The following is a 26,136-nucleotide window of genomic DNA, read 5'->3' on the forward strand; positions in this document are numbered from 1 at the left end:
GTGTCAGAATTTACATCGTATCTGAAAGGTGAGAGAGTTAGAAAATAAAAACTTAGCACTGTGAAACGTTCTGCTCAAGTCGTGCTTGCAAAGTTGGTTCCACTTGATCATCCATATTTTCTGACTCGGGCTCAAACTGATACGGTAAATCCAACGACATGTTGCTTAGGAACGTAGAATTGCTTTAGAAGCTTTGGAGGCTACAGCTGAGCCAACGTGCGTTACATTTCCGCCTCACTCGTGAGGCTTTTAGCCAATCAATACGCAATGGGTCAGCTGGCCAATCGGAGCTCTCTGGGCTTTTCAGAAGGAGGGGCTTTGGAGAAATCAGAGCGTTTCAGTCAGCCTGGGAATAGAGGTACTGCAATAATGTACATTATTTGACAAATGATGTATGTTTTGAACATTAAAGCACGTTAACCTATTCTATTACACCCAATAAAGAAGATAATTAACGTTTAAAAACATTTAAAAATCATGATATGACTCCTTTAAAGGACCATCTGTTGCAGGACTCCTTCTTGTTCTTGTGGCTGTAGATGGTTCTTGATGACTCTACATGTTTGGACTGATTGTCATGTGGCATGAATGAATTTTTGAGTGTTCAGGTGCCACTCTGATGGTACGGCATGATGGATAAGATTCTATACAGTGCCTAAAGATTTTGCACAGTTTTGCATGTTTTAAAGAAGTTGTTCTATTAAAACTGTGGTTTTATCTATGGGGGATGTTAGTGGGAGAGGTGGGTGTTGGATGGCAAGTGTATGTTCAGACATCGGCATCCAGTCATAATTTGTTTCAGAAAAAAGTGTGAAAACTCATTAAAATCACATTTACAGTGACCTTTTTGTATTATTGTATTACCAGAACCGCAATAATTATAATATTACATTCCTTTGCTATTGCTATCTTTTATTTATTATTATTGTTGTTATTATTAAATATAAAAGTAGCAAGGCAATGAGGCAGGAAATAACCCAAAGTATAGGTAATATTTAACCCAGCAAGAGAATTTATTTCACTCATTGGTTGGGCCGAATGAAACCCCCAGAATTTTGGGTTAAATGGTAAAACCCAGCATGTGATCTGTATGATTCACTGGTAAAATATGAAGCTACAACTGGATTAGTAATCAGTTCTTTGCAACAAGATGCAATTTAACATGTCTAATATGCCAAATAATTCTTATATTATAGGTCAATATGTTATGTGTGTGCGTGTGAGACAAAGAGAGAGAGAGAGAAAGAGAGGGAGAGAGAGAGAGAGAGAGATAACACAGATATATATAAAAGTACACAGTAAGGATATACTGTATAATAATATTACTGTGTTTTGTATGCAGTTCCCAATTTTCCTAAAATAGTAATAATAATGTTCCACAAGAGGGCAGTGTTTACCCAGGTGAGATTGGGCAATTTAAACAGTACCACAAAAATGCAGACTGCTAATTTGGGTATAAAAACAACCCTCACTGACCCTTTTTAACAACAACAACAACAACAACAATAATAATAATAAGTGGGAAAACAACAAGAACATGAAAATATATTCATTTATTTGTTTTGTTGGTTCATTCATTAGGTGGGAGAGTTGTTCAGCAGGTAATGTTGTCTCCTCACAGCAGTCATCCAGGGTGTGTTCCCCCAGAGTGTTCCCAGGATAAGCTCCGGATAAAGCGCTTACTAAAAGTGAGGGAGGGGGTATTTATTAATTAGAGATGTTGTTAGTGTTAACTCAGTATAGTGCACAGTAGAGGAAAAAAGACAGCCTCGATTCAAACAAACCTGCTGGGCTTCACTCCGTCCCTCTGCAGCTGGATCCTGGACCTCCTGACTAAATGACCACACTGTTCAGATCGGATGGAACACTTCCTGCACGGTCATACTGAGCACTGGCACACCTCAGGTCTCCGTGCTGTTCACACTGAAGACACTCACACAAACACACTGGTAGATTTTGGGGGCGCACGGTGGCTTAGTGGTTAGCACGTTCGCCTCACACCTCCAGGGTCAGGGGTTTGATTCCCACTGTGGCCCTGTGTGTGTAGAGTTTGCATGTTCTCCCCGTACTGCGGGGTTTTCCTCCGTACTCCCTTTTCCCCAGTCTAAAGACATGCACGGTAGGCTGATTGGCATGTCCAAAGTGTCTGTAGTGTATGAATGGGTATGTGAGTGTGCCCTGCGATGGACTGGCACCCTGTCCAGGGTGTACTCTGCCTTGTGCCCCATGGTCCATGGGATGGAAACTCCAGGTTTCCCTGTGACCCTGAAGAGGATTAAGCGGTATAGAGGATGGAGGGAAAGTATTTTGGGTTGTCAGATCCAGCCTTCTGCTCTAAGTTCAGTTCCTGGAAAGGCTGCGCTTTTCTTTTTAACAGCTGTCCTCTTTTCCTCCTCCACTGTTTCTCCTGGAAAAGATAATCATTCTTCCATCTCTGCATCCTTCCTCCTAATGATCTCTCACTCTCTCTCTCTCTCTCTTTCTCTGTTATCATTGAAGAATCAAGTTCGTAGTTACGCAGTACAATCAGCAGTACGGAAAGGCACTCTAAGCTCCTCCACACTGTCCAGGATGGCCTCAGTGCACGTGATGGCCAGGCTGTCTTCACAGCTGAATGGCAGTAAAACGGAGAAAGTAAAGAAGAGCATGAAGATCAGTGTGAGGGCGAAGCAGCACACTGTAACCAGCATGCCATTCACTCTGGACTGTCTCACTTCACTCTGAACTCTCTTCACTGGAGCTGTAGGAGTCTTCTTCCACTTCACTTCGCATGCCTGTACGTCCCGCACGCGCAAAGGCTCCTTTACCTCGCGCTCCCTGACCGCGCGCACCGCTTTTTCTGCATCCTCGATGCGCGCTGCGATTCCCTCCGCGTGCACAGAGCAGTCCTTGAGAAAGGCGAATAGTTCCACTAACTCTGCGTCTTTCCTCCTGATGATCTCATCTCTCTCGTCGAGGCTGATCTGCATGTCCTCCACGCAACATTTGGCTGTGAGCACCTCTCGCTTGAGAGTCACTAATTTTATTTGCCTAGGCTTTTCAGATCTCAGGATGTACGTCAGATCCGCGAGCGCGTCCTCGATACACTCGTTCTCCCTCTCCTCCTCTTTCAAGCGCTCCTTCACGTTCGGCTCTCTCACGCAGGACTGATGGAGGGCCTCCAGCATGGTGCGCTTCTCTTCTTCAAAATGTGGGACGTCGGACAGTAAGATCTGCAGACGCTCCACGTGACTCTTCAGCGCTTTATTCTCCTGGCGCAGCTGCGCGTTCATGGAGCTCGCGCGCAGTTCATCGGACTCCTCCGACTCCGACTCCGACACGTAACCACCGTGTGTGTGTCTAATCATCCTGATTGACGGTAGCACTAATAATAATAATAATAATAATAATAATAATAATAATAATAATAATAATAATAATAATAACAACTAATCGAGTAGTATCCGTAGTCGAGCTTAAACCAAATACAGAAAGTGCAGTGGAAAGGGGGTCAGCCGTTCCATTTCGAACTAGTCTGTGACGTCACAGCGGTGGCCATGGCAACATCACAAAAGTGATTTTTTTTTCTTCTAATACTATTACTACTAATAATAATGTCACTTTACATTTAGCCATGGCTGAAGTGTTTAATCTATTTGAACTGTCTCACTATCTCTTTCTTTCTCTTTCCCTCTGGCTTTCCATTTAAAAGTATATAATTACAATAACTATGCAATTATAATTATACATTTCATACAATCTGTAAGGATATACAATTAGATATATAATAATATTGCTGTGTTTTGTATGCATGCTCCCAATTTTTTTAAATTAAGGCAACATTCCACAAGAGGGCAGTGTTTAACCAGGTGGGAAATAAAACAGTACCTCAAAAATGCAGAGACTGCTACTTTGGGTACAAAAACAAAAGTCGCTGACCCTTGTACTACTACTACTACTACTACTACTACTACTACTACTACTACTACTACTACTACTACTACTACTACTACTACTACTACTACTACTACTACTACTACTACTACTACTACTACTACTAAAAAGAACAAGGGCGTACGATGGCTTTGTGGTTAGCACGTTTGCCTCACGCCGCCAGGGTTGGGGGTTCGATTCCCACCGTGGCCTTGTGTGTGTGGAGTTTGCATGTTCTCCCCGTGCTGCGGGGGTTTCCTCCAGGTACTCTGGTTTCCTCCCCAGTCCAAAGACATGCATGGTAGGCTGATTGGCATACCGCTTATCCTTTTCTTCAGGGTCACAGGGAGTCTGGAGCCTATCCCAGGGATCATCAGGCACAAGGCGGGGTACACCCTGGACAGCGTGCCAATCCATCACAGAGTACAATCACATACACAATCACACACCCATTCATACACTACGGACACTTTAGACATGCCAATCAGCCTACCATGCATGTCTTTGGACAGGGGGAGGAAACCAGAGTACCCGGAGGAAACCCCCGCAGCACGGGGAGAACATGCAAACTCCGCACACATAGGACCACGGTGGGAATCAAACCCCCGACCCTGAAGGTGTGAGGCAAATGTGCGAACCAGTAAGCCACCGTGCGCTCGAAAAAGGACTTAATTTTTTTAACTGATGTGTAAATAATTGAAGAAGCTAGAAGGTGATTTGACTGTAACTCTTTTGAATACTTTTAATAACTTTAAAATAGTCGTTCCCTACAGCAAAGTAGATTTGTCATGTAATGGAGGCTGAGACGGAAGCAAGTGCAGGTATGACAGTTTAAAAGAGCAATACGAAGTACAAAGGAACAGGCAGAAAACAAAGTCCAAGGCAGGCTAGAGTCAAACGATCAGTGAAACAGGCAAAACTAGGCAGAACAGGGAATCGAGGTCAACAGGGTAAACAAAGTCCATAACTAGAAAAGCAACCACGGGATAAGGCTTGGAAATACGACAGAGACTAAGCAACTGAGCGCAATACTTCGCAAAGTCCTTGTGTAGAACCACTCTCTCATATGTGTGGTTGTGAGTGCTGTGAATAGGATGCAGGTGTGCATGATTAGAGTGAACATAAGTGTCCTGGGAATTGCAGCCCATGGCGGCAATGTTTGTAGACCGCCGTGCAGGATGGGAAATGTAGTCACTGCTTTGCTGTGATATGACAAGATTAACATCACTAGAATGTTTTATTCCTCTTATACCACAGTAATTTTCCAACATTAACAATTTTCTTTATGTGTTAATAAAATGACCATTTTTTAAAATCAATTTATAGACCTTTAATGTTGTGCAATAAACTCAGCTACTGAAAAAAATGTGTTAGTGATTTGTAATTCTTTTTTTATTAACCAAGATAAAAATATAATATATATAAATAAATAAATAAATAAATGTATAATTTAATTCTATATTCATAATTCTAATAATCTAATTCATATACAGTATATAACCCCAAATTAAGCCCATTTTTAAGTCCCAGGTAGTAACATTACCAAATGTGGAAAAGGTTTGTTTTTTTTTTTGGTAATGAAGTACATGATATACTGTATATTCAATCAATTTGTGCATTCAGAATGTAAATCTAAAATAAGTGCTGATAAATGAACATGTTTAAGAAATTGTTGATTCAGAATGCAGCAGCATGCCTCATATTCAACCAGCCCAAGATAACCCATGTTACACCCCTCTTCATCTCCCTCCACTGACTTCCTGTAGCCTCCCGCATCAAATTCAAGGCCTTGATGCTCACCTTCAAGACCTTGTCTGGAACAGCTCCCCCCTACCTCAACTCTCTCCTGAAGGCTTACGTTCCCTCACGCAATCTGCGATCAATCAATGACCGACGCTGAGTAGTGCCTACTCAGCGTCGCTCAAGGTCCCTTTCCAGAACCTTCACACTAACTGTCCCTCAGTGGTGCGATGAACTTCCAACCTCAATCCGGACCACAGAATCTCTCACCATCTTCAAAAAACAGCTAAAGACCCACCTCTTCCGTGAACACCTAACCAACTCGTAAAATAAATACATAAATAAATAAAAACAGCTACTCTGGCACTTACACCTCCAGTCTGTGCACTTTGCTTCTTCTAGAACTCAATTAAAAGATCTTGTATGGTAGCACTACTTGTATTGTTCTCTGCTTGATATATCGCTTTGCTTGTGTTTCCTCATTTGTAAGTCGCTTTGGATAAAAGCGTCCGCTAAGTGAATAAATGTAAATGCTGATGAGATATTGGTCTAATAAACGGATCCTCTCTTTTTTTGTGCTGGCCCACTTCACATTGAATTTAGTTCCTGTTAACCTAAAATGAGTTTGACGCTCCTGCTCTTAAGGTTTATAGGTCTTACTGGACAAGCAAATGTGCTCAGCACACCTGTAGGGAGACGCCAGTGCCCAAAAATGGTTCTCAATTAATGTTTTTAAAGACAGGGTCTCTCTGAACTTTGACACAGAAATAGACATGAGTGTATAGTTACTTTTAGATGGCAGTTGGATGTGGATATCCATGTAGATATGATACATGATTGTGTTTCAATAAAGTTCATTGGTATGGAGACAATGAAAGTGAATGTATTAATAAACTGACAAGAAACATGGATTATTATTATTATTATTTTATTTTATTGCTCTGCTAGAGATTTAGTGTCTCATCTAAACATGAAAGCAGTTGCTATATGGCCAGACACAGAATACAATATCCAGAGCTTTCATATTTCTCTTAAACAAGCTCTCTTGTTGTGCTTTATTCACAGCAAAAGTTGTTGTTATGCAATTATAACAAAGCAAATATTTACCCTTAATACATATTTTAAAAGAAAACTAAAGGCAGATAATACAACAGGAAAATGAACATCTTGTAACATCTTATCTTGGATTGTAGGACACAAACACATCAATGTCATTGTCCTACAAGCCAAAATAAAATAAAATAAAAATGAGGGACTACTACAATGGATGCTCTCAACAATATAGCCAACAAGCAACTACCAAACCTCGGAGGAGAAATGGCACCAACCACAGATTTTGATTTTAGCTGACTATAATGCTTGTAATGCTACGCTGGTGAGACACAGTTATTTGTATGGGGTTAGAATTGTTTCATAATTCCAAATAAATAGATTACGATCCACAAATAAATGTAGTAAGATTTACAAAAAAAACAAACACATTCACAAATGCATTCAATGAGATCCAGAAATATATGTTAATAGTTTCACACACACAAAAAAAAATCATCAAATTGACAAATAAATAAAATGAGATTTGCAAATAAAAACGCTACTCTTATGCTTCTGTTCTGTTTCCGCTTTGCTGTGTTTTCTTTGTTTTGTGCATTTTGGCGCCATGGTCGCTTAACTATTTCTGTTTTTGTTTCCTTCTTGCCGGCGTTCAAGCTTGCTCGTTTGTTTGTTTGTGTTTTCCTTTTATATAATTTGTTACTACTGCTGCTTGTGATGTTTGTTTGCTTGTGGGTTTAGCTGCTTTGTTGGTTATATTATGTATTTGTTTTATTACCATTATTACTGGTTTTCGCCTTGTGCCCGTTGCTCCCTGGGATAGGCTCCAGGTTCCCGTGACCCTGAAAAGGAGTAAGCAGTAGGAGATGAATGGATGGATGGATTATTGGTTTTCCCTTCAAGCCTGGGGGGTGGGGTCCATGGGCCACTATTTGCACTCGTCTAGACTGCGTTTTTGGTATCCGAGTGGATTGAATTTATTTCTGTGGTGCCACTAACTATTGGAGGTTGATATCCTCAGGTTTGAGTGTTAGTCTTCTCTTGTCTTTAATCGGTGCAGATTATAAGATTACTTTTCTGTGAGCAATTTTCTTAAATTTTGTTTTGATTTATTTGAGTGCTTTATTTTTGTATTGTGTAATTGATTTTGTTTTTTGGGGGGGTTTTCTTTTGTCTTCTTAGGAGCTGGGGGCCCAGAGAGGGCAGGCTAGGTGTCCCCGTGTGGTACTGTGTGTAGATCTTTGCAGTGGATCTCATTGGAGTGTGTGAATTTGATTTGGTGCAAGTGTGGGCCTTTACTAGTGTAGACAACATTAAAGTCCTGTATCTAGTCTGCCTTGCTACTGGTAAGCCCCAGCTCAGTGTTATTTTGTAAATCTATGTTTTGCTTTGTTTTACATTATATCACAGCATCTTGGTGCTGTTTGCCTTTATTGGCATTTTGTTCCTGCTAGATTACCTTGCAGGCTCTTTTCCTCTTTTAAATTATTTATTGTGATTTAATAAAGATAAATAGTTTTGGTATAAACATATCCATGTCTCATTGCCTCTCGGTGAGAAATACTGAAACTGTGTGTCCTTATTTGGTATTTCCCTGGGTAATTAAACCAGGTTGGCATATTTGCTACTTGTTGTGGAGGTAAACATCGTTAGTGGTGTACCATCTGGGAACCTCCTGAAACCCCTTGATCTGCTCGTGTATGCCACACTACAGTCTATACACTCAGGAAAAAATTACTAAGCTGTACCTATCTATGTCACTAGGGTATGTATCTTACATGTCAAAGCATTTTAAAAATCTAACTTGAAAACTGATTTAAGTGGATTTGGATTTTAAGGACAATGTTGTAATTATTTTTTAGAGTAAATATTTAATGGTACAACACATGCACTATTCCAAGTAACACACTATTCCAAGATGCACACTAAAGGTACAAAAGATGTATGCTTGAAGTCACCACCCCAGGGACAAGGAAATGTACTGAGACTGTATATACATACAAAGAAGCAGTTGATGGTGTTTAAAAATGACACAGGTTTTTTTTCCAAACCTGTCATGCAATCATCTCACCTCTCACAGGTGAAATCACATGCATTGCATATTGTAGAAGAAGGCAGCGGCAAGCGATTGGCAGGCTGAGTCAGCAACAGATGCAGATGTGCACATGCATCAAGTAGCCAAACTGATTTGTATCCAGATATGAGCAACTCTGGTTTGTACCATCTCTCCTGGTGAGGATGTCAATCGTGTTTCCACACAGAATCCTTCAAGCATCTTTCCTATATCTCTTTTGTCACAATAACTGTGTCTTGCTGTCCATCACTTCTTCGAATATATCCACGTTCTTTATAACATCCGATGACAAGTTTGACACATGTATACAAACCTTCTGGAGTCCTTGAGTCAGTCGCAGACAGTCCATAACTCTTTTGAAACTATCGGAACAGCAAGCTTCATCTTTCAAAGTTCCATCCATCTTTTTAATCTGTCAATCTTTTTTTTTTGTAGTGCTGCCATTTTCGACAGCTTAAACAATGTCCCTCGTTGTTCCTTCTCCTGATAGATACAGTTAATAAAATAGCATTAGAGCATTTGGTTGTTATTTAGCTGTTATTATTATTTAGAAATTTCCCAGTATTAAGATTATACATCATTTTTGTGCATCACACATTCATAACATTAATAACAAGTGAAACAAGAGGAAATTTGCAGATCAAAGCTGCAGCTATTTAAAGTGATACACAAATGTTTGACAAATCATCTTCTGAAGAAATCATGTAATCAGTGTCTTGATCCTATTGTTGTGGTAAATGATTCACAATCAAAATGCAGCGTAATACATCCGCTTTAGGCAGGGTCTCTGATGGTGGCATTTGTTTATCACAGTGTATTGCTTAATAGAGCATGGAGCCTGGCCTCCACACATTGGGTTGCAGCCCCATACTAGAGGTGCTAAAGCGTGGTCTAGGTGCTTGCAGATTTTGGCTACTTGCAGACACTGCTGAGCGCATACCACTTGGGGAGAGGGGACTCAGATCCGGGGCACTTTTAAACTGCTTGGCTGCCTGAAAAGGTGCACTAGGTTGCATAGGAATGGGTCCCGGGATATGGGTTGCATTTGGTACAGGGGCAGTGGAAAGTTTGGGGAGTGCTGGCAGGGCCCCTGTAGGGGCAGGAGGTGGTGGGGAGAAGGGTGCAGCAGAACGTGGAGTAAAAGGAGGAGGTGAAACAATGTCAGAACGCCACAGGGGCTCAGCCAGAGTGGTGGCAGAGCGTGGAACAATCACAGTGGGGTTCAGGGCTGTAGGTGCTGACATTGGGGTGGGAGTGGAAAAGCGCTTGATCTCATATATACGTGGTGCTTTGACAGGCACTTGTTTTGGTGAGGTTAGGGTTGTGCCAACTACCCCAACTCCATTTGACATGGGTGGCTGCTGCTGCTGTTGTTGGTAGGTGGTGATAGTCTGGGGAACACCTCCACCATAACTGAACAAGGAGGAATTGAGCTGATATGGCTGTCTGCTTAAGAAGTCCAGAGCTTTGATTCCTTGTTTGTGCTGACCAGGATTCGTCTTTATTCCACTTCTAGCAGCTTCATTGGCCTTACTACCTCGTTGGGCCACTAGGGGGCAGGAGGGGGACAGCAATGGGTTGTAGCTGATAGGTGGAGGGGCACGAACATTGGAGGAATATTTCCAGTGAGCTGGAAGAGATGGAGTGGGTGAGGGCTCTCGTGGCTTGGCTGGAGACTTAGGTTGCTTGTCCACCACGTATCGATCCATACGGCTCTGTCGACGAGCAAACAGATCTGCTCCTTTTCCTCCCATCTGGGGGATATCAATTGTGTTATTTGCTGGCTTAGGAGCGACCAGTGGAGGTATCTTGCTCCTTTGAGCCTGCATGAAGTTGCAAGCCTCAGCACCCAGGTTGAGGTAATCTTCCTCTGGACCTGACTCAAATCCAGGCTCTGCCCCAGGACGGGACCTCTCATCCAGGTTCTGCACTAGAGACAGTAGCTCAGGGTTGTAGGACACCGGTTTCTTCTCTTCAATTTTACTGAACATGGGCTTTTTAGTGCCATGGCGACGGGCTTCCTGCAGGATGCCTGTTCGGGCAGCAGGTACGGAGATCCGCTGCTCTCGAGAAGAAATCCCTGTACTTGAATTGGAAAGGGGATACTGATGGACTATGGGAGACTCTATTGTTCCAGATGTTGTGGTTGCCACTGAGATATATGGGTTGAAAGAAACTTTGTGAGGTGATGGTGGTGGTTGCATGTTTGAGCCCTGAAAGGCCGGTGCGGGTACTTGAACAGGGGCAGGGGCTGGGACATGGGGAAGGGATGGGCTAGGGGTATAAGTGGATAAAAATGACTGTGATGGCACAGAGGGTAGTGGTGGTGGTTGAGCAATGATATGAGGTGGGCTAAAGGACATATTTTGTGTTGGTGGTGCAGAAAAAGACTGGCAACTCATAGCCGGGGCTAGATTAAAAGGTGGTGTAGAGGCAGCTGGAGGAGAGTGATAAGCAGGCATGCCTGAACTCTGTGATGTGAAAGGTGTAGCATTTGAAGAAGCCAGGGAAAATGGAGCAGAGGCTACAGAGGAGGATGGAGACAAGATAGAGGTGGGGACACTGACAGTGGATGGTCTTAGGGGGATGTACAGGGATGTACTGGCAATTGCTCTCTTCCCATCAGAACTAATAGGAGAGAAAGAAGCTGGTACTGTTGCCACAGACACTGCTTGGGCCTGAAGTGGGGGCTTCTTGGTGGTATTGGTCTTGAAGATGACTGGGGCTGTTGCAGCTCTGTGGCTGACACAGCCTGGGGCAAAAGGCCTTGCAGTTCTGTTGAGAACCAAGCTTCCAGAGCAAGCATCTGACTGCTCTGGAAAGGCTCCTGACATAATGGGCATGGGAGTCTGGCCTGGTGAAGACAACACTACGCTGGTTCTGCTCACCACCATAGGCTCCCCATTCACCATGCTGCTATTGTGAGAGGAGACTGGGGTCATTGGAGTAATGGATGTGTAGGTCAACACAGTGTCAGGCTGTTGCTGGGGCATGGAGGTAAGTGTAGGAGTAATGGGTGTTGGTATATGTTTCTCAGTCTTCTTCCTCTGCTGCTCAAAGAGCTGTGCCCCTCTCCCTGAAGTGCCACTCAAGCCCAAGCTAGCCTCTGCTTCCCCATCAGATGACACACACGCTGATGTTCTTTTCTCTAAAACATCCAGATAGCCACTGTCCCAAGTAGGGTCTGGTGCTTCAGAAAGGCTGTCCTCGTCAATCTCTGACTCACTGCCAAGGAAAAGGCTCTCGTCCTCCGTCTCTCCGTCTGTGTTGCTGCAGCTCTCGTTGTCAACACTGCCGAAACAGGTGAGTGTGTATTTTTTGGCCCTCTGTCGGCGCTTTTTGAACATAAGCACACCTTTAGAATGAGGATTGGGAGCGTCTGTCAGCAAAGAGGCAATGGTGCGACACTTGGATCGAGCCTCCTTCACCTGCTTGTCCTGCACGCTCTCACTTCTGTGCAGTCCTAAGGATGAAAAGAGACAGAGTTTCTACTACAGTCAAAACAAAGTCAAACTTATATTATATATATTTGAATATATTTATAGATAGATATAGATACAAAGTGAGACCACTCCCAGAATTTTCAAATGACAGATGCCTCCCTGTAATGGCACAGGAAGCTTTAAATGCAAAATATCACTTCAACAGAATATATGGGTTTTGTGAATAGAGATACTTAATACTAAGCACCAGGCTAAAGTTTAGTAACATTAATGCCTGGCAATCAGAGTTTTCATTGACCAGATGAATAGACAAAATTCTATTCAACTATTTATTGAAAAAATACATACGATTTAAAAAAATTTTAAACATTTGTTTTCACTACTGCTGAAAATGATTTAAATATCAAGTGTAATAAGAGAGCTGAAATAGAACATTGTAATGTGGTGAAGTAGTTGTTGAGAGCATGTCTGGCAAAGATATGCCTATGATAAATCTATGAGCTCACTCTTTACTACAAATAGCCCTACACATTCTAACAGTAGGAGAGCATGACCTCTAAAGAGAAAAACTGACAGTCTTCACAGTCAACAAAACTTTAACTATAATTTCCATAGATAAATAGGCTCGGCATGTGCTGCAACAGACATTTTTTTTTTTATACTTTCATATAATGTCTCACGCTGAAAATGTGAGGATAAGTCAGACAGACTGTATTCTATATTCACTGAGATGCACACAGTGGCGATAAAGTAATCAAAACTTCTAACTGTATAAGACATCGATTCAGTTTTCAAACAACGTCTGATCCATTATTATCTGAACGAGCAAAAAAGGTTCATCCAAACAACTCGGTAAGCAAAAACTCAGGAGATAAAATATTTTGCCATGTGCTTAAATTCTGTCCAAAAACCTTCCTTCCATTCTTTGTTTTGCTTTGGATTAAAACATAAGTCCCCATCCTAAAGTATGCCAGGATACTCAAAGTTATAAAAGAGCTCAGTTTTTACCTGTGTAGACAGTGGGTGCTACATGCGCAAGCTCGGAAAGTGATCTGAGGTTCTTCATGATGTGTTTGTTCTCCTACCTTCCCAATGTCAGTTTCGAATGGAATGACACACACACTCACATGCTAGTAGAGAGCAGGCAGTAGTCGGTGGAAACTCTGTCCACATCACCCCCAAAATCCTTCTGCCTATAGTCTGGGTTGAGACCTTTTAAAGAGCAATCATCTACCCACAAGATCCTGCCACAGGCCCAATGAAACCCCATTATGTCATTGAAACTATTTCAGTCGGTGAGTAGTGCTGAGGAACACTATCCACCTGTCTGGGCATACCACTGAGCACTGTCTGCCATGACTGCTTAGTAATACCCCATTGGCTTTAAGCATTGTTTGATTCACAGAGTTGTGAAGAACGAACTGCTCATGATTGCCATCATCATTCATTACTGTCGTCATCGGTGTCTGTGCTGATACATAACACCGTGCTGCGATGCACAGTTTCGTGCACCCTGTACCAGTCCTTGTAAACCATTATGAGACTAGCAATAAGAGAAGGATGTCTTTGAAAGCAAAAGGCTTAACATTATTTCTTGTCAACATCATTTGGCCATCTTATTATTTTCAGATGGAGTAGTCTAATAATAATGCTATAGACAATCTCCATCCTCACTTGGGACGCTATATTTCATTGTACCAACTACCGTAACAAATTCCACCAATGGTATTGATCAGCATTATTCCCTAATGCTGCTCCCAAATCGCATTCTGTCTATTCACTATTAAATCTGACAATAAAGAGCTCCCAAACCTCCCAAATTGTTCTCACTTTGTGTTTTTCAAAAGAGCACAATTATACAAATGAGAATTTGAGAGAAAGTGACCCTGTATAAACCTACTGCATGACTGTCTAACAGGGTTGGGGTTACAAATCTGTATAAAATTCTCTGAAATAGTCTTTGACAGCAAGGTGACCTTCCATGATTAGATATGGCACTGTACCCTGTACTGAGAGCCCAAACATTTCAGAGATAAAGAGTTAGCACCTCATCATAGAAGGATACTAAATACACAGTATTAACCCCCGCATATTGGCTTCACATAGTTTAATCTAGTTCTTGTTTCTAAAGTATTATGGTCAAATCCAATCAACACTGACTGCACAGAAACAGTTAGCTTTGTGGATGTTTTTCGGAAAATTAGATTTTCTGGAAAAAAAAAAAATCTACTCAGTGAATCTATTCAGCACACATATTACACCTGTTTTTGTCTACCTTTAGGATATCTGTTTACACAGTGATCTAAATATACCTTGTGCAGATTTTACTGAAATGTGCCAAGCAAAGGAAATAACAAAACCTTGGGAACAGAAATTGATATAATATAGATAATATGCAAAAAATACATATATATATATATAAAAAGTCTGTAGTGCGTGTCTAGAAGATAAACATGAAAGTGGCCCAAAACAGAACAACACATGAAACAAAATAAGTGACCGAGGTGAAGCTCTTAAAATGTGCAACAGACACAGAGGAGCAACTGGACATGCCATTCCAGGCATGCAACAGAAGTACTTGCATTATTAGACTGAGTCAGATGGAAAATATAGCTTCAGGTTCTTCCTCTCTCCCTCCCGCCTTTCTCCTACTGCCTGTCACCATGAAGCTAATTCAATAGGGTTATGGAAGAACCCCCACTGCCACATATAAGAGCTCACCACTCTGCTATACTCCAGTTACAATGTCACAGCACAGGAACTTATAGGGCAACCACTTCCTAGTGTACAGGTACTCTAAACCATATACCATAAGAGTATGTTTTTTTTTAGTTTTTGTATGTATTATGTTTCACTTGTAAGGATAGTTATATGTATCGGAACTCTTTTGGGGTATAATATTAGTAATGGCAAACATGTCAGCACTACTGCATTATTATAACACCATCCAGGTTTAGATAAGTGCTAGTGATTTAGTCTGAAATTCATGGCTGCTCCTGCAAAATTATACTCAACTTTCAAAAAAGTGGCCACTGGGGGGCAACATGAGAACTGCTTGTTTCTAATTATAGTGTATGAGGTAAGACAGGAAAAGGCCTTAGAGGGGGGGAAAAGCAGCCATCAGCCCTTTTTAGATATATCTAAAAATCTCAAAAGAATTTTTGGTAGTGTTGCAAACCAGACCACTAGTTTTTACTGAAGAGTTGTGTATGTTCCACCAATAAATGTGGCCAAGAATTGCCTACATGTACAGTTTAAGCCAGGTTCATTAACACTGCAAGAATCCAACTATAGGTACTCTTGACTGTCTTTAGTCTAGACACTATATATTTGTCTAAAAAGATCATTTTTAGAAATTAGTTTTCAGTATACAGAAGTGTAGAGGCAAGCAGAATCCAACATTCAAGATTCTGAAGGTTGTGGCCAGAAAAGTGTACAAATCACATGAAGCATTTACTGAATAGTGCCACAAAAATGTGTATATTTTCAGCATGTGTACAAGGTTTGTGCAGTGCTGTGAAAAAGTATTTGTCTAATTAAAGTTATTTATTGAAGCAAAAAAGTTATCCAATACCAACTGGGCCTGTGTGAAAATGTATTTTCCCCCATAGTTACTAATTCCCCATATCTATGAAACTGCATTCATAATGGGGTTCAGCTGGACTAGACGCACCCAGGCCTGATTACTGCAAACCCTGTTCAATCAAATCAACACGTAAATAGAACTTTTTCAAAAGCATGAAGTTGGCTAAAAGGTTTTACTCAGTAACACACTATGCCAATGGTGAAGGAAATTCCAGAAATTATGAGGAAGGTGATTGAAATACATCAGTCTGGGATGGGTTACAAAGCTATTTCAAAGGCTCTGGGACACCAGATAACCACAGTGACAGCCATTATCCCTAAATGGAAAAACTCAGCACAGTAGTGAACCTTCCCAGAAGTGGCTGACCTTCCAACATTCCTCCAAGAGCACAGCGATGACTCATCCAGGAATTCACAAAAGAGCCAAGGACAATATCAAAGGACCTACAGGCCTCTCTTGCATCCATAAAGGTCACTGTTCATGACTTCACTATCAGAAAGACACTGGGCAAAAATGGAATCCATGGAAGAGTGGCGAGGTGCTGACACTGCTAACCCAGTCTGAATTTTTCCAAAACACACCTTGATGATCCTCAAACCTTTTGGGAGAATGTTCTGTGGACTGATGAGTCCAAAGTGGAACTGTTTGGAAGACAGGGATCCCGTTACATCTGGCATAAACCAAAGACAGAAATTCCACAGAAAGAACATCATACCTACGGTCAAGCATAGTGGAGGAAGTGTGATGGTGTGGGGATGCTTTACTGCTTCAGGGTCTGGGCAACTTGAATTCTGTGCTCTACCAGAAAATCCTAAAGGAGAATGTCTGGTCTTCAGTCCGTAAGTTGAAACTCAAGTGCAACTGGACTATGCAGCAAGACAATGATCCAAAGCGTAGGAGTAAATCCTAGTACTAGAAGTAAGTGAAACACTGATCTCCAGTTATCAGAAGAGTTTGGTTGCAGTTATTGCTGCTAAAGGTGGCACAACCAGATTTTAAGTTTAAGGGTGCAATTAGTTTTTCACATTGGTGATAGGTGATGGATAACTTTTTTGCTTCAATAAAAAATAATAATAAATAAATAATGTATTGAGGTGTTTACTCAGGTTGCCTTTATTTTATGTTGTATTTCGTTTGAAGATCTAAAACTATTTAGTATGAGATATAAACAGGAACAGAAGAAATCAGTATCAAATACTTTTTCACAGCAATGTACTGTGGTTTAGGTACTCACTGGCTTCCTTGGCTTTATCCATATATGTCATGGTGAGCTCTTCATCTACAGGATTATCCACAGGACCCACCATTGGCACAAGCTGTGTGTAGCATGTGCGCTTGAGTGCCTCTTTGGCCCGCACTGGGGACACAAGTGGAACTGTAGGGGGTTCCTGGAAACCACTATCCACCTCTACAGCACCTGATGGGCTTTGATCAGAGTTTTTGGAAGAGTGCTCAGCTTGAAGAGACCACTCCACCCCATTGGGCTGGTAAACCACCTCTCGTCGTGCCACTCCAGGTAAACTCTTCTGCTGTGGAGGCTCCACCCCATCATATGTACCATTAGGAATGGCCCAGGATTGAGTCTGGGAGTATGCAGACATATCAGATGTGCTCTCACAGCCACTCATCTCAGAGTTGTCATCCTGATGGGGTGAGCTTCGGCCAAGGGCTTTGGCTGGGGAGCTGCTGGGACTGCGACGCCTCTGCTTGCGCTGTCTGTCCTGAGCTGCAACATCTGCATCACTGTCCGTCTCACCATAATATGCTTCACTCTCAGGAGGGGATCTCAGCCATTCTGGGCCATTGGTGGGTGACATGAGTGATCCTCTATGGACAGATGACACTTTCGAGGACACTGGAGGAGACAAAGCTCTGAGTGCTGCCCGGTATTCTTTATCGATGCGAGGAGACGGGGCTCGATCCAGTAGGACTACTGATGGGAACCCCACAGGGGCCCTGAAATGAAAATAAATGTTTAAAAATGGTAAATTAAATATAGAGAATGTTAGCTGTCGCATAACACTTTTTTTAAAGCACTAAATTGTACAATTGCTTATCACTAATGGAGATAGAAATGAACGGATTCCTTACTCAAGTAGAAGTGCAAATGCTCCTCTAACCAACATTTTAAAAAATTACCACAAAAGAGAAAGGACTTGACTCTTTAAATCATGCCGATCATGATTTTAATTACTGAAAAGAAATGAACAAGAAATGTAGCAAAACATTTGCCAAGGCTGACTACCAACAGTTTGATCTCTTAAATATTAACTAGCATGATGCAAACTATGGTAATAGCTAGCTGTGTTCCATCTTAGAGTGTTGTCACATTTCAGATTTGTTAAGGGTTTGTGATCAACCGATTGAAGCTCGGATTGAAGTCATTATACCTTAAAAATGTAAAGATTATAGAGAAATATGATGTTTGGAAACGCAATAAGTGGTAAGTATTGGGTTTTTTTTAAGTAGTAAGTAAAAGTATTGAGTAAAAGAAACTCAAGTGAAGTACAGATGCTTGGAAACCGTACTTTTAGTACACTAATTAAGTAAATGTACTTTGATACTTCCCAGCTCTGGTCACTAGGGTATTATTATATAAACTAATGTATATAATCAGATCGTATATAATCAGTATCTATTGATGTGACAACCTTTGCTCGAGATGTCAATAAATGTGGCCAAGAATTACCTTCTGAGAAAAATCTTGGTTGTCTGACCCTGCAAACATCCAACTATGTGTATGCTTGAAATGCTGTGCACTTTTGCCAGCCTAGTGACTATATACAGTGCTGTGAAAAAGTATGTGCCTGATCCGGATTTCTGTTGTTTTTGTGTATATCTCACACTAAATTGCATCAGAAATTAAAGCAAAATCTAAGATAAAAACAAAGGCAACCTGAGTAAACACCAAATATAGTTTTTAAATAATAATGACATTTATTGAAGTTATCCAATACCAACTGGGCCTGTGTAGAAATTTACACACTTTATACATTTTTATTATTACAAATTTATACTTAAATTTACATACTTTTTCACAGCACCGTATTCCTCTAAAAAGATCATCCTTTCATGTTTTTCAGAAGTTTGTTTTTAAGCATATAGAAAGTGTAGCGTGACAGTCAAAATTCACCCTTCATGATTCTGAAGCTTGTGGCCTGAAAAGTGTACAAAAGATATCAGACCTGCCGTGAGCTATGGACAATGCATTTGAGAACTGATACTACTTGAAGCTGTTTCATGCTAAAACATTATATTACAATGTGTTATTAAAAATATAGTGTTTGGTAATGTAATGAATAGAAGGTATAGATTTCTTTTGTGAAAGTAAATATGCTTGAAAGTCATACTTTAGTATAGTAAATAAGTAATCCTACGTAGTATTGTAATACTTCCCAGGTAAGGTAGGTTGGTACCCTCTAGGGAACATCTGTGTATAAATTAACTTATGGTCTATAATTTGCCTTTAATGACAATTGTTGTACGTTAAATAAGGAAAGCTACACTATATATTAACTTTTGTGGGTGAAAGGTGCTAAAGGTATAAAGAAAATCCCATGGACAAGAAAGTACAGTTTGGTACCTTTTTCTGAAAGTGACGCCAGCCTTTTTTAATCGTGTTTTAGACAAACATATACCTTTTAATCCGTAAATGAAGGGTTCCCCGGCCACTGTCGATCAGATTCATGGCCTCAGCGTGAGACAGTTCACCACAAAACACATCATTAATCGACATCAGTTCATCAGACTCTCGTAGACCTGCCCGGCAAGCCTTACTGCGCTTCCTCACCTACACCAGCAGGGGGAGACAGTGTCAACACAAATAACACCTCGCAAACAAAAGTCACACATTTTCAGCAAGTCATTTTTCTCTGCTTACTCATGAGGTCGCTCATTAAAACACATCTTCTTAAAAATATATGTAACAACAGATATTCACACGAAAGTCAAGTTACTTTGAGCAGAATACGTTGGCTCAGCTGATTTCTTCACCAAAGCACCACATGCACTTCATTTTTAAAGCTATAATCAGCAGCTCTCTGTGCAAGGACACTCGAATCTAAATCTGTTACCTGTAATCATTAGACTCTGTCACTCAGCAGGGGACATAGTGAGGATGGAATCAATCCAAGCATAACATTTCAGCAAGTTCACACTAACGCTATTGTCAACTATCAGCTTTATTAGCTATATAAATAAAATAAAAATGTCAATTTGAAGGTAAAATTTAGCATGAAATAACACACACAAAAGCAGTGTCATGTTTTTGAAAGCACAATGCTTCAAAAGTACACGTTCAAAACATGAACATGTTTCTACAGCTGTCTAAGTTTGTTCATCTACTTTCATGTAATTATTTGTTTGTTTGTTTATTACTTCCTCTCTTTCTTCCTTCAATTTCTTTCTGTCTACTATATGTAAATAGTGTGACTGCGTAAATCAGCACTAGCTAATGCTTAGGCTGTGTTCATACTCACACTTTGCTCCAAAGGTGTAATACATAATGATGTTTAATGATGTAATTCTCAGTTTCAAATGGCTGCCCTTACAGTTTTTATATGGATTTTTTTCCCCTCAGTAAAAGTGGGGCAGTGGACAGTTACGCACTGCCAAGCTGCCATTGCTGGGCCCTTGGGCAAAGCCCTTAATCTTTTCTGCTCCAGTGGCGTTGTATCATGGCTGACCCTGTACTCTGACACCTGCTTCCTTACAAGTTGGGATATGGAAAAAAATAAATAAATAAGCATTTCACTGTGCTGTAATATATATATATATATATATATATATATATATATATATATATATATGTGTGTGTGTGTGTGTGTGTGTGTGTGTGTGTGTGTGTGTGTGTGTGTGTGTGACATATAAAGGTTTCTTCTTCTTCATTAATGGTGATCATAAGATTTACATTTTAGCAATAGTTTTTAGTAAGTCCAAACCCAAAGAAGTAACAGACATGCCTCAGACATCATTTACATTTGTGATTATTCTAACACAAGTGAAATTAATCAAATTCAAATGAGCTCATTCTGTGACCGGAAGCAATATGTTATAGATTAATTCTCCTAAAAAGCAAGGACATACAGTAACCTTTAGATTACAGCTCTTGGCTCTGTGTTCTCGTTTGCCATGACGTGCTAGAATCCACCTGTCAGATAGGAGCATGTTGTTCTATCACCCACTTCACCAGCACATGCCAGCTTTATCCATTCACCCTGATATTAGTAACTGCTTCCAACAGTAGGGATTTTCTTTTTACAAAGTGCAGCAGTGTGGTTGATCATCTATAAATAACACAGTTCTTAGTACAGAAGTATTTCTAGATGCTTCTCAAACAAATGTGATGTCCAGTAGTATTGTGTATTGAGAATAATAAGAATTTGTTCATAATACATACAATACTCCAAAATGAGATCAGAATCAAACTAGGGATACTTTCTGCACATATACTCTCACTGGCCACTTTAATACGTACCCATGAACATTCAAGCCAATCACGTGGCAGCAATTCAGTGCTACGCTTGATGCAAGTTACTGTTAACATCAAATGTCAGATTGAGGGAAAAATGTGATCTCAGTGACGTTGACCATGGCATTGCTGTTGGTTGGCTTGAGTGATTACAAAAGTGCGGATCTCCTGAGATTTCCACCCAGAATAGTGTAGAGTTTACACAGAAGGGTGTGAAAAACCAACAACAAAAAAAAACATCCAGTGAGTCGCGGTTCTAGAGGCCGAAATGCCACGTTGATGAGAGAGATCCGAGGAAAATGGTCAGACTGCTTTGAGCTGACAGGAAGGCTACAGTAACTCAAATCACCACTCTTTATGACTGTGGTGAGCTGAAAAGCATCTCATATTGCACAACACATCGAACCTTGAAGGGGATGGGCTACAACAGCAGACGACCACATCAAGTTCCACACCTGTCAGACTCACAGAATCTGGACAGATGAAGATTGGAATAACATTGCCTTTTCCCAGTTTTGGTGAGAACTCTAGTTTCAGATTCCTTTTTTAACTTTTCCATTCGTGAGCAATTTGCACACCATATAACACCTTATATGAAGTCATTCACATTCCAGTTCTCAAAATCATGAACATACACTTCTAATTGGAACAAAAAGCTAAACGTTTAACGATGATTCACCTTGGCTTGATATTTAGTTTTATCTAATGGGCAAAGAATGTGGATTAAATAAACAACACACACACCTAGAGCCAGGGCAGCTGTTCCTTCTCTGCATGGGGCATGTCATGAATTTACCATGTGTTCCCCAAAGAGCCTAAATAAAGTACTCAGCATTTTGTCAGGAGGCAGTTGTCAATCGGCTACACCGGGTTCTTTTTGACAGTGCACTGCTGCTTGTGGTTTGAGTTGAGACCAGGGACTAACATCAAATCATGAAGTATGTAGGAGGAGATGACATTGTTTTTGACTAGCTGTGGCTCACTGGAAGGTTTCAAAGACTAAATGTCACCAAGGTTGTTCCACATGTCTATGTTAAAAGAGACAATCAGGACAGCTGGAGGATCTGAATATTTCATTTAGAAACAGTACTGGCAGTGAGGGGAAAAAAAGGTCATGCCACAAGTGGAAAGACATATAAAACTCCGCAGAGGTGACCTTGTGTCTAACAGAAGAGACTAAAAGTGGAATGTTTTTTTTTAATATATATATGTATCTATATAAATATATAAAATTGTCATAAAACTGGGATCATAAGAGCATGAACACACATTACCATTTATTAACCTACAAGTGCAGACTAGACCATATACCCAACTATGGCTCATCACTCCAAAATAGCTCCTAGATCAGGGAAAATGTACCACACATCATCTAAGTCATCGTTTAGCAGATGTGCCATGGTGTATAAATATACAAAAGCAAATATAAATCTGAGGCTGTAATTTTACTCAGTCCTGAGATAACATCCGCATTTAGACAAGCCATTGGAAAGTTTTGGGTTTCAGAGAACGCCAAATAAAAAGCTGACAATGTGATAAGAGCAAAGAGATATGCTGTAAAGGGCCTGGTTGATCTGGTGCACACAAACTCTCTGACCTTAGCTCAAGAGTGTATCTAAAGTTGAATGGAAACTTGTAAATAAATCTGGCATCACATAAGACTACACATATGACTATCCAAATCTGTGGTTCTTCTAATAGTTCTATAATAGTAATTGTAGTACTAATAATAGCCTATGATACACCATATTATTTTCTTTAATAGCTAATCACTGTGTTCTTTTAAATTCTTTATCATAGTCATGACCAAATGAGTGGTTAAATGTTCAGCAAAATCACAGACACTGATGGATCAACTGAAAAATTCCCTCATCTTCCCTGAAGGTAATACCTAGAGCATGAGTTTGAAGATTAAACCTATTAAGCTCCATAGATTCATTTGAATGGTGTGGGCCTCAATGGTTTGGCTCTCTCTCTCTCTCTCTATCTCTCTCTCCCACACACACATACACACACACACACATGCACACAGAAGACCAAATTTAGCATCCTGAAACAGGATCTACATAACTGTAAATACGTTTACAGTAGTGAAAAGGAGATCATCAATATTGAATGGCCTCTCACCTTAGACACTTGAAGGGGTTGCTTCTGCTCTGTTCCTCCTTGCAGTCGAAACCCCCAAGGAGCTCCACCTGAGAGGGTGACCACTACTTCTTCTGCCACCATTTTGTCAGTATTCGTCTGAATGTGCGCCTCTCTGATCACGCTCAGTCTTCACGTCCCATCCCTGGAACCGTGGCCGTAATCAGTGGCCCTGTGTGCTGCGCTTCTGCCTGTTCAGTTCATTATCAGTGTGAGAAGGTTGGGCAAAATGAGAGGGGGGTAATGGAGTGGGGTGGGGGGGTAATGAAGGATTTCCATGACTGCTCTCTCTCTCTCTCTCTCTCTCTCTCTTCTCTGGAATGCCATGTTGGAGGGTGGGCTGTTGGGGAACATGGTGTGGATTCAGTCCCTCGTTCATGGCCACACTTGTCCTGTCAATCCACAGCTAGAGGATGCTGATAGACCCTCTAAAGATAGCCTAAAAGCCACCTAAAAGGCTTTGGGTTTTGTCTATGATAGCCCTGAGTAAGCAACTGCGATAAGTATATGTGTCTCAAAAGGCTATGGAGTGAAAACATTTTTTGAACTAATATAATACATGTTTTATACAGTTGTTTCTCACATTTTTTTCTCACTTGTTCACTTTAAGTTCTTTTTACAGTGCCTTATATAAATAGCCGATAATATTGAAGTGGGGGGTGGGGGGGTGGATGGGTGGTGAAGATAGCATGGACATAGTCATGGTCATAGCATGGACACTGCATAAAACCAGGCTTTAGCGTGTTATTGAAGGGCGAGAAGACTTTTTTGGCTTTGTCACAAAGCACTTTGTTTGATAAAAAACAAACACTGTTCATCACACTGAGAACAGCATTCTCACGATGAAGCACAGTGGTGGTAGCATAATGTTGTGGGCAAGCTTTTCATTAGTAGTGACTGGGAAACTGAGGGTGAGGGTCGAGGGCAAGATGGATGGAGCTCAGTACAGGGCAATCCTACAACCCCAATTCCAAAAAAGTTGGGACGCTGTGTAAAATGTAAATAAAAACAGAATGCATTGATTTATAAATCTCATAAACCCGTATGTTATTCACAATAGAAGATAGAAAACATATCAAATGTTTAAACTGAGGAAATGTACCATTTGAAGGGAAAAAATCAAGGTAATTTTGAATGTGATGGCCACAACACATCTCAAAAATGTTGGAACGGGGGCAACAAGAGGCCAGAAAAGTAAGTGTTACTAAAAAGAACATTTCCTCAGTTTAAACATTTGATATGTTTTCTATGTTCTATTATGAATAACATATGGGTTTATGTGATTTGCAAGTCAGTGCATTCTGTTTTTATTTACATTTTACGCAGTGTCCCAACGTTTTTGGTATTGTGGTACTTGTCCGTTTAATCTTGACACATCTGTTAAACCCCAAATATCACACACGCCGCTTTTTCAGATCAGGACTGAAGACATGGAGTCATGGCAAATCTTTTTTAAACTATTTTCCCATTTAATTTTTTTTTTAAGTCTAGTTGCAGGATGCATCCACATCTATAATTTTCTTTTCGATGCTGTGAGTGCATTGTCCATTTTCTTTTGCCCAGAAATGACTGTGGACGCAAACGTTTGCCCCTACATGTAATCTATTGGTATGCAGTCCAAACTGTCTAACATTCCTCCTGCACATGTACTTTTGTTTAGAATTTATTATATTTTTTTAAATTAATGAGTACTGTTAGAGCATGGAAGACACTGAAATATGACAAGCAGAAAATTCATCTTAAAGGTTTAAAAATAATTTTTAAAACTGTGTCAAAACTGTGGTTTGCAATATTGCTCACTAGTTTCGATGATTCACATCCGGTTTGCATTTCCCCCAAAATTACCCCACCCAGAACAGGGGTGACATAGCAACTCTGGTTGCTTGGGGAAGTAACAATTCTTTTCCGTGTTTTTATTGCAACAGAGAGTTCTAAAAGTTACAAACCATTCCTTTAGAATATGAATGTTCTGTACATATTCAGTAACCTGCATATCACAGGCATGACTTATATTCAACAAGTAATGATTTGAAAATTATTATTATAATTCATTTATTCATTTTCAGTAAGTGCTTTATCCTGGTCAGGGTTGTGGTGGATCTGGACTCTATCCCGAGAACAGTGGGAATGGGAAAGGAATACACCCTGGAGGAGACGCCAATCCACCTCAAGGCACCATGCATACATACATTCACACTTTTACTCACATCTAAGGGAAAGTTCAAGTAGCCAATTCTGTCTGTATTCTGATTTAAACCTGAAGTGAGCATGGTCTTAACTTTTTTAAATTAAATATGAACATTACTGCGGGGGTTTCCTCCAGGTACTCCGGTTTCCTCCCCCAGTCCAAAGACATGCATGGTAGGCTGATTGGCATGTCCAAAGTGTCTGTAGTATATGAATGCGTGTGAGTGTGTATTGGATTGGCACCCTGTCCAGGGTGTACCCCACCTTGTGCCTGATGCTCCCTGTTGGATAAGCGGTACAGAAAATAGATGGATGTGAAATGAATTAGAGTTAATTAGTTATAGTTAGCTATAATAATAATAATAATAATAATAATAAGTATGCTAGTCCATGTGTGTGTGTGGTTTTCCATTACAAATAGTCATTTATGCCACTAGAGGGAAGAAAATAATAAAAACAACAATGCCAGGCTGAAATGCTGGAGCTGTGCCAATGAACTGACGTTAGAAAACCAGTCACTCCCTAATCC

At 40.6% G+C, this 26,136-nt stretch overlaps 2 protein-coding genes across 2 annotated transcripts; both read right to left on the reverse strand.

The window, feature by feature from the left end:
• Positions 1-1,069: 1,069 nt before the first annotated feature.
• On the reverse strand, positions 1,070-3,422 carry LOC124628821 (uncharacterized). Its single transcript, XM_047159493.2, has 2 exons — positions 1,785-3,422; positions 1,070-1,682 (listed from the first exon to the last, which is right to left on the reverse strand). Exon 1 carries the CDS (start codon positions 3,345-3,347, stop codon positions 2,514-2,516), a length of 834 nt encoding a protein of 277 aa, XP_047015449.1. The 5' UTR covers positions 3,348-3,422; the 3' UTR covers positions 1,070-1,682; positions 1,785-2,513.
• A 3,140-nt stretch (positions 3,423-6,562) lies between these two features.
• On the reverse strand, positions 6,563-23,654 carry synpo2lb (synaptopodin 2-like b). Its single transcript, XM_017484434.3, has 4 exons — positions 23,403-23,654; positions 19,444-19,595; positions 17,040-17,761; positions 6,563-12,239 (listed from the first exon to the last, which is right to left on the reverse strand). Exons 1-4 carry the CDS (start codon positions 23,502-23,504, stop codon positions 9,598-9,600), a joined length of 3,618 nt encoding a protein of 1,205 aa, XP_017339923.1. The 5' UTR covers positions 23,505-23,654; the 3' UTR covers positions 6,563-9,597.
• Between the last annotated feature and the right edge of the window lie 2,482 nt (positions 23,655-26,136).

Source organism: Ictalurus punctatus, chromosome 13 (assembly GCF_001660625.3).
Source record: "Ictalurus punctatus breed USDA103 chromosome 13, Coco_2.0, whole genome shotgun sequence".
NCBI lineage: Eukaryota > Metazoa > Chordata > Actinopteri > Siluriformes > Ictaluridae > Ictalurus > Ictalurus punctatus.

Bases quoted from the DNA above. Each gene is read 5' to 3' on its own strand.
- synpo2lb (XM_017484434.3), bottom strand. From the start codon at position 23,504: ATGGTGGCAGAAGAAGTAGTGGTCACCCTCTCAGGTGGAGCTCCTTGG. The intron at 17,762-19,443 runs GTATATGTTTGT...TTTTCATTTCAG, and splicing joins CTTCATTTACGGATTAAAAG to GGCCCCTGTGGGGTTCCCAT. The intron at 12,240-17,039 runs GTGAGTACCTAA...TTTCATCCTTAG, and splicing joins GGATAAAGCCAAGGAAGCCA to GACTGCACAGAAGTGAGAGC.
- LOC124628821 (XM_047159493.2), bottom strand. From the start codon at position 3,347: ATGATTAGACACACACACGGTGGTTACGTGTCGGAGTCGGAGTCGGAG.